The sequence below is a fragment of the Prionailurus viverrinus genome, chromosome B1, assembly GCF_022837055.1.
Source record: "Prionailurus viverrinus isolate Anna chromosome B1, UM_Priviv_1.0, whole genome shotgun sequence".
Classification (NCBI taxonomy): Eukaryota; Metazoa; Chordata; class Mammalia; order Carnivora; family Felidae; genus Prionailurus; species Prionailurus viverrinus.
The window spans coordinates 77,367,215-77,387,748 of record NC_062564.1 but is presented as its reverse complement, the minus strand read 5'-3'; the positions used below and the strand labels follow the sequence as shown (position 1 = coordinate 77,387,748).

Sequence of the window (20,534 nt, the reverse complement as noted above, 5' to 3'; positions counted from 1 at the left end):
TCAATCCATGCTAAGAATAGTTTGTTCAATTCGCAAAATGGTTCTGAAGATTCCTGCATACTTATTTTGTAATTGAGAAGAGATTTTGTGGGCTGTTTCCCTGTGAAAGGTAGGACTTAAGGTAAAGAGGAAGTGTGCTAGGAAGCAGGAGCCGCTGCTGGCTATTTACGGAGACTTAGGCAAATAGCAACTTGAAACTGAAGGGTTTGGAAGAGATGATCTTTTTAGCTTTATAATTCTGATAGTTAAATCCTGGGCCCCTGTCCAAATTATTTTCCCCAAATGACTCAGTCATTCATTTGGGTCAGTATCTCCCTTTTATAGACTCATCAGCATTTAAACTACTGTTTAGTTGGTATTAGAACTTTGCTTAACACCATCATCACTTAGGAAATCTTTCTGACTGTACTTGAGGGGCTGAAAAGAAAAATGGGGTACATTCCAATGAGTTCATCAGATTATTTTAAAACTTATTAAAACATCATTTCCCCTGTTAGCAAATACCAACTTTTCAAGGCGGTTTTGAAGATCATTAATACTGATAAAATATCTGGGTAAGTATAATATTAGCATTAAAAATAATTATATTTGAGTATATATAAGAAATTAAGTTAGCTGAAGAAAGGAAGCTGTATAACTCAGTCTTTTTTTACTAAAGGTATCGTCTTTGCTGATTACTGGCTCTGCCAGCAAAGAGATCACAGGACACATATAGGGAATGTTCAGGGAAAATGCACCATAGCCTCCGATTTGCCCAACAGTGCCATTTACTTCCAGCGATACCAGTGCTGATCAACACTAATACCTTGATCATTTTTCTCTACTTCTCTGAAAATCTGGGATCTCAGAAACATTAAAAGGCACACTATCAGTGAAAGAGGTTTAGGAGGTTAACTATCTTTGGTTGGGCCTCAAAGACAGTTGCCTGTGTGACCTTGGGCAAGTTTATATAGCCTCTGTGTTTCAGTTTCCTAATCTGTAAAATGGGTTAGACTGAACAATATGAAATTAATAACACCTGACATTTTGACTTGTAAAGACGGTGATTTCATGGGTCAACCTAAATGTGGAACATACATCCCAAGGGATTGAGGGGATTCAGTGAGTTAATATGTGTAAAGAGATTAAAACAGTATCCAGAACCTAGAAAATGCTCTTTAAATCTTAGCAGCTATTCTTTCATTCCCCGCTCCCCGCCCCCCCCCCCCCCCCAGTTCCTGTAAGGCCGTATGAATGAGAAAGAAAAATAAAGATGATTGTTTTCTTTTTAAATGAGGACACAGACACTGCTGAAAGAAATGATAGGAGCTAGCTTTCTAGTGAACAAACTATGGAAATCATAGATTCTCAGAAAAAAACATGAATCTAAATTTAAAATAACAGCATAACATGAATTTGATTTTCATTGAAGAAAAACTGTTAAGGATTTCTGACATTCTTCTGCCTGACATTTGTTTTAAATCAAGGTATGTCAAGGCAAGGTAAAGGTAGAACAAGATAGAATGAAAAATCAGATTTATATAAACATACTTGGAATGAGACATAGATTTAATAAAATGGATGCTTAACATTTTTAGGTACAGGTGTAAGCTCAGAATTGGAGAACATATTGTAGAAGGATAACTACCTGTGTATTCCCATATATATTTATCTGGTGAGGAGCTGCTGTGTCATAGTGTAAAGCCAGAAGGTGGGGACAAAACCCATTAGTGACACAAGATACAGACACAAAGGAGGCTCACTGGAGAGAATTACAAGCAAAGAATTGGCAAAACATATGCTGTCCCCCAAGCTCTTATCTTACAGAATGGTGAGCTTGGGATGGGAACAGTTGGGTGTACCCTAAGTGGCACTCCAGCAGAGAGATGCTGCCCCTAAATCAGTTTACATATCCATAGAAAAAGTGGAAGTAGGGAAAAGAACACCTGACAGCCAGCTACTAAGGCAAGCAAGCTTTCCAGTCCAGGAAATGGGCCTGCTCAAAATGGGAGTGCCAGGAGCTCGTCATCAGTGCTTTTGGAGTGTACCTAACAACCTGAGTTACCAGTTGGAGACCTAGTAGCCCTTTGGTTGAGCCAGTTCCTGCCGAGCTCATTCTTTGCAAGGCTCAAGTCAGCAGCAGAGAGTAGCCAGGGCTTTCCAGCAATTGAAAAGGTTTTTCTCCTCACATATGCTGTCACTCTGTTTAGACTGAAGAAGTTCTCAGAGCTGCCACACACAGCCACTCAGGATAAGCATCCTTTGTGCTGGCCCTGACACCACACGCACTGGTGCTTTTGCCAAGCTAAGAGTAACTGCACCCAGCATAGGGAATCCTCTAGTGTGGTCGACAGAACCCACCACCAGCATGTTTTTCCTCTAACAAATGCTTTTGAGAGAATACAAAAGTCACATTTGTTAAATTATAATCTTTAGTCCCAAAATATAAGTATGTCATCTACATACACATTTATCACTATAAGACAAGTTCACTTGAAGAAAAAGGAATAAAAGGACCTAATAATGGAGACAATTATATATACCTCGATTTTTACCTTCTCTACTTTTCCTGAAATCTATTCTCTAATCAAATACTGGCATTCATTTCCTTTCTAATAGCCAGGCAATGGCCATATTTAATAAATTCTGATACCAACCACAGATTCTTCATGATAAGTACCTTATTGAGCATAGTCAGTGCACCAAGTTTTTGTTTGAATGTCAATTCAATTCTGTTCCATTCTAAAAGCTTTTGCATTTAATTTGGCATGAGGCCCTGTTCAAGAATTTATATTTTTGCAACCAGCTCAGGTTTTATAATGAGCAGTACTTTATGCACACTTTACAGATTTAATGACAAGTTAACAGACTATTAAAATCTATCTTTTACATTTTCCCACCTAAAACAATGGCTTGGAAAAAAAGCCTATAATTGTGAGGACTTTAGAAGATTTTCCTTCTCAAAATTAGAATTTCTAACTAGTTGCCAAAAAGAACAGTGCTAAATCCAGATCCCAACATTCCTGTTCTAATGAGAGGTAATAAATCATAGAGGGGTGATCATAAAATTTGAGTCAGAAAACTTGGGTTCAAACATGGCTCTGCCACTGACTGGCCATATGTGATACTGAACAAGGCAAGCTCCCTGGGGCTCAGTATCTTCATTGGTAAAACATGGGGCTGGATTAGATGTACTCTCAGGTCTCCTCAAACACTGGTTTATGTTTCTAAGGGTTATTTCAGTATCTTGCTGTTAGTTACCCCGACTATTCAACATATAATGGAAAAACAGAATGTACTTATGGGTTTGTAGTACTTTGGCTGTGTAACTTAAGTGTTCTTTTTTTCTGTCATCCATGATAAATAATATGATGTTATACACAGAAAGGCACATAAACAGGCAATCAAAAGTGTTTATCGAGTAAACCAATAAGTGGAAAAAAGGAAAACATCTGATAAATAAATATAAACTGCTTATGGACACAATATAGAATATCATTATATTAAGATATTAGAAATAATATTTACCTACAAGGAATAAAGACAAACCACCACATGCCAAAGAATAGGTGATGCTTTAACATTTGTATTATATACCGCAGAGGGGACTTCTTTTAAGCCTTTCAAACTAGTAAATATTTTGATTCAGACTAATGCTGGGAAATTGAAAAGCTCAAATGTTGAGATATTTACGTGTATATTACAATATCTTTATACAGTGTGCAGCAGTTACTATGCATTATAATGATACTTCTTTACTTACCAGGAAGGTTGTGCCACTTGTTCACCGCAAATAGCCTGTTAGCAGTGACTGTGATCACAGCAGGAGTCGCCAGACCAGGCTGGGTGTTAGCTGCCACATGAGTGACAGGGGAGTTGGAGGGAAACTTTAGGACCATGATAACATCCTGCTGGGCTTGGTCTGTGAACATCAATGGACTCTGCAGGAGGAGATACTGTTGAGTGGGCATGACAAGACCCAAATATACAAGAAGGAAAAGACAAAGAAAGACAAGAAAGAGAGAGGGTGCAGGAAAAGAAGAGGAAAGACCATGTTAACACAGGTTGCAGCTGAGAGCATGGTGAGCAGAAAGGTTTATAGAAACAGCAGTTAGGATTGGCTTGTTTTTCATGTATGTCATTAGTTGAATGTTTTAGTGACTGAAGTAGAATACCTTAACAGAAACCTTTTAAAAATCCATAAATTTTATTAGCTCCCTTCCCTACCCCACTCCCATGAAGAACTAAAGAAATGGTTTTATTTAGATTCTAAATAGGCAAAGTATTGGGAATTGCATTAAACCATTCCAATTGCTATAGTGTGTCAAGTACAAAAAAAAAAAAAAACCACAGCATGAGGATAGGTAACAGGTACAAAAGCAAGGCAAGGTAATTTCCAAAGATCGTCAAAGTTGTGTTGAGGTAGCATGAAGATTTTTGACAACTAAATAAAGAGATAATTAAAACATATATTTATAAACAACAATTATACACATATATGTATTATTACAGTAGAGAAATAACTTATGAATGTAATATACAAACTTAATTATAAAGGTGTTTCAAAGCAATGCATAATTAAATGCACTTGTAAAAACAATATATTTATATAGTGTACCAAGTCATAAACACTGCCCTATTATAATGGAAATGCTACTGTTTTCTATCACTAAGGATAAAGGGAAATAACTAGATGCCCCTCCTCTCCCTTGGTAAAAAAAACAAAACAAAACAAAAAACAAAACAAACCTAAAGCTCAAGACTTCTGATTTCTCCTTTCCAAAGCAGCAAGTAATTGAAAATGTTAAACAAAAATCACTGTCTGTTCTAATAACTAGCAACAAAATAAATCTTGAAAACTACTAAGGATTTAGAACATTCCTACAACTCATATGTCATAATCCAAGACATATATAACAGCACTCTGATTTACTGGCTTTATTTATATGTTGTGGTGGTATGCTATCACACAGTAATTGCACTGTACATTTTCAGCAACCCTCTTCTACCATGTCTATTTTCTAATAGCTGATTAGTATCATTCACAATTGAAACACTTTGATGAAGTGCTTCTGGCTGCTTTCCTACTGCCATATTTCAAAACACCAGGTATATGTAAATGTGTAGGCACATATATTTAACACATATTTATTCAGAACTGCTAATAAAAAATTAAATACATTTGCATTTTTATTATCAGTCCTTTTAAAAAAGTTATTAAGAGTACTTAGAAAAACATATTGCACTAAGAATTCCTATTTGCACTCTTTGCATAAAGGTGTAAATAAAGGCAACTAATAAGCTACCCAGACACCCTTCTGAGCAAGTGGCTAAAAGCCAATCAATATTATGAGTTAATCCTCCCTGGATGCTCATTCAATTAAAGGTGTCAGTAATGCCTCATCTGATGTGGCCTCAATTAAATCCAACTATCTGATGGTGTGAAAACACAGGGGGATACAGCAACAGCAGCAAAACCAGACAAATAGGCAGCCTTCGTGTGCCTGCTAATTACTACACCTGGTGTATATTATGGCTCATGCACTTAACGCAGCACGAGGTGGCTTTAATTTCTGCTTTATTCGTGTGTGTGTGTGTGTGTGTGTGTGTGTGCACGCGTGTGCGTGCATGTGTGTGTGTGATGGGGTGCACTGACAGTTGATGGTGGGGGGATTCATCTGAATGGCAGTAAAAACAATAAACATTTGGGCCTCTAATTTTTAAAACCTCTATGTCAATTAGTATTTTTTGTCATTCAAATAACCTTTTATATAGTTTTTAAGGAACTCTGTGAAATTGGGTAAAAATGAGAAACAATGAGCAACAACAAATACAATACCCTACAAGCTAGTTTTAAAGAAGTCTGGGAAAAGGAAATGAACATCATTTTGGAGTACCAAGCCTTATTTTTCAGTTATGTAGTTTTTTAAAAAAAAATAATATTTACTAAAGTTAATTTATAAACTCTGAGAAAGTCAGGGTATAACATACATCATAAAGTCTCACTGAAAGGAAGTTGACAGTTATTTTTGAGCTTAACAGTTCATATTGTAAATACAATTAAACTGAAATTGAATAATTCCAATGTTTATGCCCTTAAAAAAAACACAGAAAAATCTCTAATGTGTTGGGAGAGGGTCTTGTTTACATAGTGACTCTAGTGGGCCAACTTTTAGCCACATGGCAAGGACAAGCTACTTTCCACAGAAAGCCGCAGACATCATATCCCGAACTGTGCACTACATTCTTACAACAAGCTGTCCCTCCAGTCTGTTCTACATACTCCATATTGACTAGTGCTCCCAGTGCAGGCAAGGAGAAGGAAACTCTTGGGAGTTCCATCATATCCTTGGTTGGTTAAGTATGGAATAAGGAGGACTAGGAATAAGAGAAAGCACATTCTAGCATACTGGGCTAGTCTGCAGTGATGGCAACAGCTATAGATGAGGACAGTTGGTAAAACAGGGATCAGAGAAACAATCCTTCATCTAATCAATCCCGGGAGCCTCTGGGAGTCAAGTTTGAGGCAGAAGTAGGAAACTGCTCGCCAAATTTCATTCAGATTTCCCAGATTAAGTATGCACTTGTTGACGACTCTGGTTTCTTTCCAACACACCTTTGTTTCCCACCCACAATGTGTAAGATGAAAAGCACAATTTGTACAAGTCTGGAAAGGAGTTCAGGGATTCAATTCAGAGGACACAGATAACGGCAAAGACTGTACCCAATCCTATATGAGCATGTGCCTTCCTACCCTAGAAAGCTGGTCTGCCGCAATGAACCCTTTTGCCATGTGAGAGAGGCTTGGAAGTAGGAGCTCCTTCCTTGCCCAGGTGACCAAATCGGTGCAGAGACCCAGGTAGAAAGTCATTGGAGCAGTGGAGGTGTTTCTATTAGCCAGTATCATGATATCCTGAGTCTCACTAACAAGCTATTACTAAAACTAATTCTAAACCACAAACATAAATCATTCTTACTATTTTTATGGCATTATCTTCCACTGTTCTTGCTAAATATTTGCTCTTTGTATAATCTTCTGCTTACTGGTTACCCCTTAAGTTCCCTTGAATCTGATTTCACCTATTTAAAAACACTTAGGGGAAAACATGATGCAAATAATTTCTTTTTAATTTTTTTAAAGTTTAGTTATTTTGAAAGAGAGATCAAGTCGGGTAGGGGCAGAGAGGAAGAGGAGAGAGAATCCCAAGCAAACTCTATACTACAGGCACAGAGCCTGATGCAGGGCTCAAACTCACGGACTGCGAGATCATGACCTGAGCTGAAACCAAAAGTCGGATGCCTAACCGACTGAGCCACCCAGGCACCCCATGATGCAAGTAATTTTTAAAATGCTTATAGTTTATTGTGATGGCCAATTCACACCTAGAGAAAGAAGGGGAGAAAGGTTTGGAAGGAGAAAGATGACAAAGAGGGCGAAAAGGAAAAATACACAAGGAAGATGGTGAGATGGAAAGAGAAAGAAAAAAAAAAAACCAAACAGCCAGAAGTGAAAGGGCCGCATCTCTATCTCTTGCTCTCTTTGCTGCGACTGTCTCCTTCCGAGTATTGGTCAAAATTCTACCATCTCCAGCTCCTGATTCTGGGCTGGACCAATAAAGTGTGGTGTAAATGATGTGTGAGAGCAAGCTTCAAGAAGTCTTGCAGAACTGTTCTCTTGGAACACTGTTCCTACTGTGGAAGTGGCTTGGGCTAACGTCCTTGATGATGAAAGACCACATGGAAACAGAGGTCTGGACACCTCAGCCCACCCTGCAGCAGTGCATGAGGGAGCCAAGGTGAGAAAAGCAGAAGTGCCTGCCTAACCCTCAGAATCACGAGAAATATAAATCACTGCATTAAGCTTTGGGTGGTATGTATATCAAACCATCTTTTCTTCTCTCTGCGATCCATTATCCTTAGTAACAATATCCTATGTACTAGGATTAGTTCTAAAATTCCCAAACTGAAAAACATATTGGGATGTAAAGAACAAACACATTAGCAAAACTAATCTAGAAACTCATAGGATCAAATCAGAAAACTCATCAATCCTATGTCTGGAGCCATTATCCTGCAGTGAGGATATGTGACAATGGTAAGTCTTTTAATTCTTCAATGCAAAACATGAGCTGATGAGATAGGAGAGCACTGGAGCAATGTTTACGTTCCCAAAGACTCCAGAATAGCATGTACTAATATTTGCTGGTTCTTAGTAGGTTGACATCACATAAAAAGAACAGGCTCAGATGTGGTAGGGAATCTCAAGTACAACAAAACACTGTTATGAATGTCAAGTATGGTCTCAGAGGCAAGAAATGAAAAGAGTGTAAGCAGCACTTACCACTTGCATAGCAGAACCTCTGGGAGGATGGGGCTCTATGAGTAGTTGAGAAGGTGTCTGTCCAAAACTTCGGATTTGAGCTTCAACAGCCTGAAAACGGCACAGGCAAGTTTGAGGGTTAAGAGGTACTAATTATAGGCAGTAGAACCACAACTGTCACCTGAAAATGTCATTCCATACTTCTGGCTTGTTTCACATTGAAAATCAACTTTGTGTTTTCACAGTGGGTCTAAGCACCTGGCAAGGGCACTGAGGGTGAGGTCATCCTTTAGTACTGTGTAAGCTGTTCCTATAAAACCTCGTGAAACCTTCTCATCTTGCTCAGTGATATGAAACAGAAACCAGCTATTACAATCAGAAATTGTCCTTTTTGGCTTCATCTCTGTTTTCTTGCATTTTTTTCTCCTGCTTGCATCATCCCTGATGACTAAAGCTAATCTTTTACAGGTATAGAGAAAACCTATTGCTGCTTTGATTCTAGGCCCCATTTCATCGTGGGAAGTAGAAAGGAGGAAAAAAGAAACATAGCACCTGTGAAAATGGCTTGATGCTATTATTTTTGCCATAGAAAGAGCATTATTGTTGACAGTCTCTTTGAACTTAGGTGGCTAAACAACAAAGTAAAAGCCATATGTTGCATCCAAGCATGAGACAGTTAAAACAGGGACTAACTAAACATAAGAAACATGTGCATGCTCTTTCTGAAAGATGTGTACATGCACCCTTTGCAAGGCAATCCCTTACCATGGATCTTCCTGTACACCTAGCACAGATGCTCACTTCCCAATCACCAACAACTCCTTCATCATGGGAAACTACTAAATGCCAGATGCTATCACTATCTCTAATTACTTTATTTGTTTACTTGTTTATGCCTGTCTCTTCCACTAAAATACAAGATCTATGAGAGCAAGGACCTGATCTATCTATCTACTTTACTATTAGATCCCTAAATCGGGTGAATGATATATAGTACGTGTGAGGAGACAGAAGGAAGCAAATATACACAAAGACTGTCTCAACGCCATGACAGTATTCTGAAGTTCCAGGTTAAATGAATGAGGAAAACTTCTCAAATTCATAAGAGAATATATGTTCATCATGTTATTTTTTTAATCCTTAAGAAAATAGATCCTTAATTTTTATATGCTCTGTAGGACTACAGGCAATTAATATTTCATAAACAAGGAAATATAATCATTGTCCAGGATTAATTTCCTTTTTTTATTCGTTGAGGATACCACTCGTAGTCCTTTACAGTGAATCTTGTAGGAAACAATGACAGCAATTCATTCATTTATGCGTTCAATAATTGTCAACTATGCACATAGCAGTATTAGGTCTCAATGTTTCTGTCCTTGAATGCATTCCCAATACAGGAAGCAGGGCAAATACACTCAGAAGGTTATACAGTTGTTTCAATGAGTTCAAGGAGTGCTCTATCATTTGCTTAGGCAGAAGAGATTGGAAAACACCTTTGTGAAAGCTGAGTGGTATGGTGGAAGATGGGTTTTGAAGTTAAACAGACCATGTTCAAATCCTGAATGCATACCACTTATAAACTCTGTGATCTAGGTAAGTTATTTAATAACCTCTCTAAGTTTCCATTTTCTCTCATGTAAAATGTAGACAATAATAGTATCTACAACATGCTATATTAAGAATTAAATGATATTTACATAAAAACCATAGCAAAATGCTTGGTATAGATTAGACCCACAATATGCAGTCAACAAATATTCATTAAGGGCTGATAATACCAACAAATATTTATTTAGTACTTACTATTCACCAGGAATTTTTCTAAGTGGTTTACTATCTTTTATCAGCTAATCTTTAAACTATATGATGTGAGTCCTTTACTATACCCATCTTATCTATAAAGATAAAGAAAATAATGCACAAAGAACTTAAATATCTTGTCCAAGGTCATATAAATGGCAGACTCAAAATTTGCACCTAAGCAGCATGATTCTAAAGCTAATACTCTGGGCCATTAAGCTATCCTTTCTTCTTATCTTTTAGGTACTATACCAAGGTCTAGGGTACAAAAAGACTGAGCACCAAAAAGCAGGAGCCTACAATCTAATGAATGAATGAATAAGTTATCTCTATCATCATCATCATCATCATCATCATCATCATCATCCCCATCATCATCCCCATCATCATCACCATCATCATCACAAAGTATGTTCAGACACAGTTAGTAAAGTAGCACAGCTAGGCAAGTTTGGTTTTAATAGCAGGAGATAAGACTGTTGTTAGACTTTAGAAACAAGAAAAGGAGCCAATAGGGAGCAAGGAACAGAGACTAGGATCATTTCAGAACTTCTAAAATGATTTTGATCAGTGAAATCAATTTATGATCAACATCAGGACAATCTTGAAGAAGAAAAAATATCACACTGTGGGAGAGCTTGAAGCCCAGAGGTAGTCACAAAGAAACAGGTGGGACTGCTATTTTATGATACACTGATTTATGGACAAATAGGAATGTGAGTTTTAAATTTCTTTTAAGAAGAGTTGGCAAAAACAGTGCCACTGCCCTTGACTGTTGCTTTTGGTGGTTCCTGCCCAAAGGCCCTCATGTCTTTTTTCCTATTTAAATAAAGTAGAGGGAGGAAGAGATAACTTCCATACTTGGCCTGTGGCATCAGATGGGTAAGAGTGTTAATCTGGACTTTGTCATTTATCTGCTGTGTGATTTAGCTTAATCTCTGTTCCTCATCTACAAAGTAGAGAACTAATAATAACCAGTTCACAGAATCATTTGTAAAATTAAATAATACTTACAAAGTATTTAGTACAGTATTTTAGCACATACAAAGCACTAAATAAAATGCTGCATTATCAGGTTTGGGGCTCGGTATGATCCCCATCTAACACAGCCAAAATAGCGAAGGAAAGGAAGAAATGTTTCAGGAGTGAATAAGGATAATGATGAACACATTATTTTAGGAAACTGGAGTATGGCTCAAGATTTCAAAATATACTTCAGTGCTAAGCACCCAGAGACAAAAATATCTCTTTGAAGGTTCTGACACCAGTCCAAAACAAAAGGGATTATATATCTCAGTCTTTGTGGAAGTCATTGTATTTGAAAAAAAGAGATAAGTATGTGAGCCAGGGACTAAGGAAAAATCAACAGGTCATAGAGTACAGGGGCTTTGACCAATGAAGAAAAAAGCCAGACTAATTCTTTTCTTTTGAACTTGCATATTTTCGAGAGTAGTAAAGAAATGAATGGAAATACAAGTTTCTGTCAGGAGAACTAGTTTGCCATGAGAAAATATATTTTATGTGACATGTGGAATCTAAAGAGATAGTGATAGCAATCTAGTCATGTTGAGATATCCAATGAGCAAAAGAAAACTCAAGACTGGCTCTAAAATGAAAGATGAGTATTGATTTAATTATAACTCATAAAAAAGAAATGTAAGTCAGTGGTTTTACATCTTTCTCTCTCCCTGTATATATGTATTTTTAAGCAGCAGAAATGGCTTCCTTTTTCCAAATGCAATATAACATGAAACCCCAGTATGTTAAAAATATAGGTATAGGGCTATCTACTTTAAAGGTGGATAAAAGCCATCCTTAATAAGCTTCCTTTGTAGCTCCTGAGACAATTCTGAGAAATCTTAGTGCTCTGCACACAGTATGAAACTCACTGGTTAAAGGAAGAAAATACATGAGACACAAAAGGACCTAGAGCTGGCCCTTGGGAAATAGTCATATTTAGGGCATCATACAAAAAACTAATGAAGAAAACAGAAGAGGAAGAGTTAGGAGTAGGGGAGCAGGATCGGGTGATACAGAAGCTGTAAGGTGAGAGTTCCAAACAGAATGATCAGTAACATTAACTACTACAGAGAAACTAAGAATAATGACATTATTGCATATTAATCTTAATTATAGATATAAGCTTAATGTAACTGATCTTGACAATACATATCTTGCTTTGTATTTTACATTGTTTTGAAATAAAAAGGATATGATGGTAAGACAACTTTCAAAAATATCAATGTTCTTTTTTAACATTTTTTTTAAGTCTTAAAATTTTAGTAGAATTTGTGCATTCCTCTTTCAGGAAAAGGTTTTTTCAGGTCATGTATATAGTGGTCTGATTATTCTCTCAATGACAGAATAAAAACTGTGTTATCCCACACAAGTTAAATAATTATTTTCTTTCCAAGTCCTCCCAACATCTAAAAAGACTGCAGAATTCTTAGACACGAATATTTTAACTCTGGACTAACCTTTGAGTTCTTGGTGATAAATATACGATAGAAGGGCTTTTTCAAGTGTGAAAACTATGGAGTAAGATTGTAAGGTAATGATTATAACCTCAAAGTCCTTTTATTTCATTTTAAGTAGGCTCCATGCCCAACTTGGGGCTTGAACTCGGACCCTGAGATCAAGAGTAGCACACTTTACCGACTGAGCCAGCTAGCTGTCCCTGTAATCTCAAATTCTTGTAGTCACACTTTATATCATCAACTGACAGTTCTAGATTCTTTTCATTGTTTCTACAACTCACCTACCATTTGTCATTCACCCTGGTCTCTGTAGCAGTCTAAACTGTCGATCACACCCTAGTTTCTTGACATTGTCTCTTCTGTGGCCTTCATGGCTTTGCCCCAGGCTGGTTCTTTAACCTTCTTTATTCTCTGTCTTCTACTGATTTCTGTTCTTTCTCATCAATAAATGAACTCATCCCTGCAAGTTCTCTGCTAGCACTCTGATATTATCAATCTACACTTTCTGCCCTGGAAATTTTTTCTGCTGTCATGACTACAAATCTTTCTTCTATGAGCAAGATTTTCTTTTTTTTTTTTTAACTTTTTTTTCAACGTTTATTTATTTTTGGGACAGAGAGAGACAGAGCATGAACAGGGGAGGGGCAGAGAGAGAGGGAGACACAGAATCGGAAACAGGCTCCAGGCTCTGAGCCATCAGCCCAGAGCCCGACGCGGGGCTCGAACTCCCGGACCACGAGATCGTGACCTGGCTGAAGTCGGACGCTTAACCGACTGCGCCACCCAGGCGCCCCTATGAGCAAGATTTTCATATCTAAAACCAGAGGATTATTGATTTCTATGAAGTGCCCATTTACATTGCTGCCTAATGGCCATCTATGTATACTGTGTGTATGGTATGTATCAGCACACCTAAAATTAACGTGTCTAAAATCTGGAAAAACTAATTTTATTCTAGCATTCTTTAGTCTAGGGTTAGCCTTCTTTTTTGATTTTTCTTTTATGCTCAGATTCTTACTTTAAAAATTTTATCTCCTCCTTTCATAGATAATCAGTCACCAGACCCAATCACTTGCTTTATAAAGTCTCTCATATCCATCACTCATTTCTGAATCCAAGCCCCTTATAATTTCAGGTATTGAGGATTACAATAGTTTCTTTAGTTTCTTCCTTCAACATATCCTGCAGAATTAAGTTTCCCCAAACCCTCCTTTATGCAATATTCTCTTGATCAAATGTCTTTGATTAATCCCCAGTCATTAAAAGATAAAGGCCTAATGGCAAGCAATAAAGGTCTTCTCACATCTCTCAACTTTTATTACCTCATCCAATTCCCTCATACAGTGTTCTTTTTCAGTAACGCTGCTCTTCTTACACACATATAACCAGCTCTTTCCCCCTTATATTTTCTTGCATGTGACTGCCTGCTTCTAGAATGGTCACCCTCATCTACAATTTTCTGAGTCCCACTCCTCTCTAGAAAACCTTGCTTGAGTTCCACCTATTTGGTGTACTTCTTCCCAAATCTTATAGCCTGTTAATTTTGCTGATTACACACTTGATTCAAGCTTCCTTGTCATATTTTGTGACTTCTCATACATTACTGGTCTGTCTCTTCAATTAAACCATAAAAGATGAGAATGTCATATATTTTAGTGGTGTGAAACTGGTAGAACACCACCTTGCACACAGTATTCACACAACAAAAAGGTATACCAAGTGCCTATTATACATAACTGGCTCACCCAGACCCTTATGCCTCATCTAGGTTTGAACTAGGGACAAAACCAAGCTTGAGACATGAGCACAGTTCTTGACAAGGCCAAATGTGGGCAAGGGGGAGAATAGGGAATGTAAGGGAAGTCTGCTAACTGGTATTAGTAAGAGACCAAGGATTCTTTCAGGGAATGTCTGAAAGATGCCAATGAAGGCAGTAATTCTCATTTCTTCACCCTAACACAGCTGAGGGATGTGACAACACTTCAGTGTTTCACTATACAGTGATTCTTAAGGGCCATGTGAGAAATTCTGGGGGAATATGTGTGATTTGAAAAAGCCCCTCAAGGAGATCCTGGGAAGATGGCGGCGTAGGAGGACTCTGGGCTCACCTCGCGTCCTGCTGATCACTTAGATTCCACCTACACCTGCCTAACTAACCCAGAAAACCACCAGAAGACTAGCAGAACAGAGTCTCCAGAGCCAAGCGCAGACGAGAGGCCCACGGAAGAGGGTAGGTAGGGCGGCGAGGCGGTGTGCACTGCACAGACTGGCGGGAGGGAGCCGGGGCGGAGGGGCGGCCCGCTGGCCAAGCAGAGCCCCCGAGTCTGGCTCGCAAAAGCGGAGGGGCCGGTGGAGTGTGTTCCGACAGCAAGTGGGACTTAACATCTGGAAGGTTATAAGTTATCAGCTCTGCTCGGAAAACAGGAGGGCTGGAGGACAACGGGAGGGAGAGTTGTTGAGACCCAGACGACAGAGCTCAGCTTGGCGGGGAACAGAGGCACTCGCCAGCGCCATCTCCCTCGCCCAACCCCCAGCCAAAATCCCAAAGGGAACCAGTTCCTGCCAAGGAACTTGCCTGCACCTCGAAAACACCCAAAGCTGTGCTTCTGCGGATCCATCCCTCCGGCAGGTCTGATTCCCTCCTGGTGCCACAGGGCCCCTCCCAAAGCAGATCTCCAAAGGAAAAGCTAGCTGAGCCTGCTCCTCCCACCCCTGTGCACCCTGCCGATCCATCCCAGCTAATACACCAGATCCCCAGCACCACAAGCCTGGCAGTGTACAAGTAGCCTAGATGGGCCATGCCACCCCACAGTGAATCCTGCCCCGGAGAGGAGAAGAGAAGACACACACCAGTCTGACTGTGGCCCCAGCAGTGGGCTGGGGGCAGACATCAGGTCTGACTGTGGCCCCGCCCACCAACGCAAGTTATTCAAGACAGCAAGGGGAAGTGTTCCACAGTCCTGCACCACTCCAGGGACTGTCCAAAATGACGAAACGGAAGAATTCCCCTCAGAAAAACGTCCAGAAAATAACAACAGCTAACGAACTGATCAAAAAGGATTTAAACGATATAATAGAAAGTGAATTTAGAATAATAGTCATAAAATTAATCGCTGGGCTTGAAAACAGTATAAAGGACAGCAGAGAATCTCTTACTACAGAGATCAAGGGACTAAGGAACAGCCAGGAGGAGCTAAAAAATGCTGCAAAATAAAATGGAGACAACTACGGCTCGGATTGAAGAGGCAGAGGAGAGAATAGGTGAACTAGAAGATAAAATTATGGAAAAAGAAGAAGCTGAGAAAGATAAAAAAAATCCAGGAGTATGAGGGGAAAATTAGAGAACTAAGTGATGCACTAAAGAGAAATAATCTACGCATAATTGGTATTCCAGAAGAGGAAGAGAGAGGGAAAGGTGCTGAAGGTGTACTTGAAGAAATCATAGCTGAGAACTTCGCGGATCTGGGGAAGGAAAAGGCATTGAAATCCAAGAGGCACAGAGAACTCCCTTCAGACATAACTTGAATCGATCTTCTGTACGACATATCATAGTGAAACTGGAAAAATACAAGGATAAAGAGAAAATGCTGAAAGCAGCTAGAGATAAACGTGCTCTAACATATAAAGGGAGACCTATAAGACTCGTGACCTATCTCTCTACTGAAACTTGGCAGGCCAGAAAGGAATGGTAGGAGATCTTCAATGTGATGAACAGAAAAAATACGCAGCCGAGAATCCTTTATCCAGCAAGTCTGTCAGTTAGAATAGAAGGAGAGATAAAGGTCTTCCCAAACAACCAAAAACTGAAGGAATTCGTCACCACTAAACCAGCCCTACAAGAGATCCTAAGGGGGATCGTGTGAGATAAAGTGCCAGAGACATTGCTACAAGCATGAAACCTACAGACATCACAATAACTCTAAACCCATATCTTTCTATAATAACACTGAATGTAAATGGACTAAATGCGCCAACCAAAAGTCATAGGGTATCAGAATGGATAAAAAAACAAGGCCCATCTATTTGCTGTCTACAAGAGACTCATTTTAGACCTGAGGACACCTTCAGATTGAGAGTGAGGGGATGGAGAATTATTTATCATGCCACTGGAAGTCAAAAGAAAGCTGGAGTAGCCATACTTATATCAGACAAACTAGACTTTAAATTAAAGTCTGTAACAAGTGATGAAGAAGGGCATTATATAATAATCACAGGGTTTATCCATCAGGAAGAGCTAACAATTATAAATGTCTATGTGCCGAATACAGGAGCCCCCAAATATATAAAACAATTACTCACAAACATACGCACCCTTACTGATAAGAATGTGGTTATTGCAGGGGACTTTAACACTCCCCTTACAGAAATGGATAGATCATCTAGACACATGGTCAATAAAGAAACAAGGGCCCTGAATGATACATTGGATCAGATGGACTTGACAGATATATTTAGAACTCTGCATCCCAAAGCAACAGAATATACTTTCTTCTTGAGTGTACATGGAACGTTCTCCAAGATAGATTACATACTGGGTCACAAAACAGCCCTTCATAAGTATACAAGAATTGAAATCATACCACGCATACTTTCAGACCTCAATTCTATGAAGCTTGAAATCAACCACAGGAAAAAAGTCTGGAAAACCTCCAAAAGCATGGAGGTTAAAGAACACCCTACTAAAGAATGAATGGGTCAACCAGGCAATTAGACAAGAAATTAAAAAATATATGGAAACAAATGAAAATGAAAATACAACAATCCAAACACTTTGGGATGCAGCGAAGGCAGTCCTGAGAGGAAAATACATTGCATTCCAGGCCTATCTCAAGAAACAAGAAAAATCCCAAATACAAAATCTAACAGCATACCTAAAGGAAATAGAAGCAGAACAGCACAGACAGCCTAAATGTAGCAGAAGAAAATCACAAAGATCAGAGCAAAAATAAACAATATAGAATCTAAAAAAACTGTAGAGCAGATCATCGAAACCAAGAGTTGTTTTTTTGAAAAAATAAACAAAACTGATAAACCTCTAGCCAGGCTTCTCAAAAAGAAAAGGGAGAGGACCCAAATAGATAAAATCATGAATGAAAATGGAATTATTACAACCAATCCCTCAGAAATAAAAGCAATTATCAGGGAATACTATAAAAAAATATATGCCAACAAACTGGACAACCTGGAAGAAATGGACAAATTCCTAAACACCCACACACTTCCAAAACTCAATCAGGAGGAAATAAAAAGCTTGAACAGACCCATAACCAGCGAAGAAATGGAATTAGTCATCAAAAATCTCCCAACAAATAAGAGTCCAGGACCAGATGGCTTCCCAGGGGAGTTCTACCAGACGTTTAAAGCAGAGATAATACCTATCCTTCTCAAGCTATTCCAAAAAATATAAGGGGAAGGAAAACTTCCAGACCCATTCTATGAAGCCAGTGTTACTTTGATTCCTAAACCAGACAGAGACCCAATAAAAAAAGAGAACTACAGGCCAATATCCCTGATGAATATGGATGTAAAAATTCTCAATAAGATACTAGCAAATCAAATTCAACAGCATATATATAGAATTATTCACCATGATCAAGTGGGATTCATTCCTGGGATGCAGGGCTGGTTCAACATTCGCAAATCAATCAATGTGATACATCACATTAATAAAAGAAAAGGTAAGAACCATATGATCCTGTCAATCGATGCAGAAAAGGCCTTGGACAAAATTCAGCATCCTTTCTTAATAAAAACCCTCGAGAAAGTCGGGATAGAAGGAACATACTTAAAGATCATAAAAGCCATTTATGAAAAGCCCACAACTAACATCATCCTCAATGGGGAAAAACTGAGAGCTTTTTCCCTGAGATCAGGAACACGACAGGGATGTCCACTCTCACTGCTTTGCTTAACATAGTGTTGGAAGTTCTAGCATCAGCAATCAGGCAACAAAAGGAAATCAAAGGCATCAAAATTGGCAAAGATGAAGTTAAGCTTTCGCTTGATGCAGATGACATGATATTATACAGGGAAAATCCGATAGACTCTACCAGAAGTCTGCTAGAACTGATACATGAGTTTAGCAAAGTTGCAGGATACAAAATCAATGTACAGAAATCAGTTGCATTCTTATACACTAACAATGAAGCAACAGAAAGACAAATAAAGAAACTGATCCCATTCACAATTGCACCAAGAAGCATAAAATACCTAGGAATAAATCTAACCAAAAATGTAAAAGATCTGTATGCTGAAAACTATAGAAAGCTTATGAAGGAAATTGAAGAAGATATAAAGAAATGGAAAGACATTCCCTGCTCATGGATTGGAAGAATAAATATTGTCAAAATGTCAATACTACCCAAAGCTATCTACACATTCAATGCAATCCAAATCAAAATTGCACCAGCATTCTTCTCGAAACTAGAACAAGCAATCCTAAAATTCGTATGGAACCACAAAAGGCCCCAAATAGCCAAAGTAATTTTGAAGAAGAAGACCAAAGCAGGAGGCATCACAATCCCAGACTTTAGCCTCTACTACAAAGCTGTCATCATCAAGACAGCATGGTATTGGCACAAAAACAGACACATAGACCAATGGAATAGAATAGAAACCCCAGAACTAGACCCACAAACGTATGGCCAACTAATCTTTGACAAAGCAGGAAAGAATATCCAATGGAAAAAAGACAGTCTCTTTAACAAATGGTGCTGGGAGAACTGGACAGCAACATGCAGAAGATTGAAACTAGACCACTTTCTCACACCATTCACAAAAATAAACTCAAAATGGATAAAGGACCTGAATGTGAGACAGGAAACCATAAAAACCCTAGAGGAGAAAGCAAGAAAAGACCTCTCTGACCTCAGCTGCAGCAATTTCTTACTTGACACATCCCCAAAGGCAAGGGAATTAAAAGCAAAAATGAACTACTGAGACCTTATGAAGATAAAAAACCTCTGCACAGCAAAGGAAACAACCAACAAAACTAAAAGGCAACCAACGAAATGGGAAAAGATATTTGCCAATGACATATCGGACAAAGGGCTAGTATCCAAAATCTATAAAGAGCTCACCAAACTCCACACCCGAAAAACAAATAACCCAGTGAAGAAATGGGCAGAAAACATGAATAGACACTTCTCTAAAGAAGACATCCGGATGGCCAACAGGCACATGAAAAGATGCTCAACGTCGCTCCTCATCAGGGAAATACAAATCAAAACCACACTTAGATATCACCTCACGCCTGTCAGAGTGGCCAAAATGAACAAATCAGGAGACTATAAATGCTGGAGAGGATGTGGAGAAATGGGAACCCTCTTGCACTGTTGGTGGGAATGCAAACTGGTACAGCCACTCTGTAAAACAGTGTGGAGGTTCCTCAAAAAATTAAAAATTGACCTACCCTGTGACCCAGCAATAGCACTGCTAGGAATTTACCCAAGGGATACAGGAGTACTGATGCATAGGGGCACCTGTACCCCAATGTTTATAGCAGCACTCTCAACAATAGCCAAATTATGGAAAGAGCCTAAATGTCCATCAACTGATGAATGGATAAAAAAATTGTGGTTTATATACACAATGGAGTACTACATGGCAATGAGAAAGAACGAAATATGGCCCTTTGTAGCAACGTGGATGGAACTGGAGAGTGTGATGCTAAGTGAAATAAGCCATACAGAGAAAGACAGATACCATATGGTTTCACTCTTATGTGGATCCTGAGAAACTTAACAGAAACCCATGGGGGGAGGGGAAGAAAAAAAAAGTAGGTTAGAGTGGGAGAGAGCCAAAGCATAAGAGACTCTTAAAAACTGAGAACAAATGGGGGGTGGGAGGGAGAACAGATGGGGGGTGGGAGGGAGGGGAGGGTGGGTGATAGGGATTGAGGAGGGCACCTTTTGGGATGAGCACTGGGTGTTGTATGGAAACCAATTTGACAATAA

At 38.8% G+C, this 20,534-nt stretch overlaps 1 protein-coding gene across 6 annotated transcripts in view; it reads right to left on the bottom strand.

Moving 5' to 3' along the window:
• The window catches only part of LRBA (LPS responsive beige-like anchor protein), a 787,622-nt gene that overhangs the window by 42,572 nt on the left and 724,516 nt on the right, over window positions 1-20,534 (bottom strand). For 4 of the 6 annotated variants that reach the window (XM_047856873.1, XM_047856874.1, XM_047856876.1 and 1 more), the window contains 2 exons: window positions 8,321-8,410; window positions 3,743-3,935 (listed from right to left, as the gene is read on the bottom strand). In XM_047856873.1, the coding sequence (XP_047712829.1) occupies window positions 3,743-3,935; window positions 8,321-8,410 (283 nt within the window). The remainder of the gene's footprint in view (window positions 1-3,742; window positions 3,936-8,320; window positions 8,411-20,534) is intronic. The other 2 variants (XM_047856875.1, XM_047856877.1) reach the window with 1 other exon arrangement.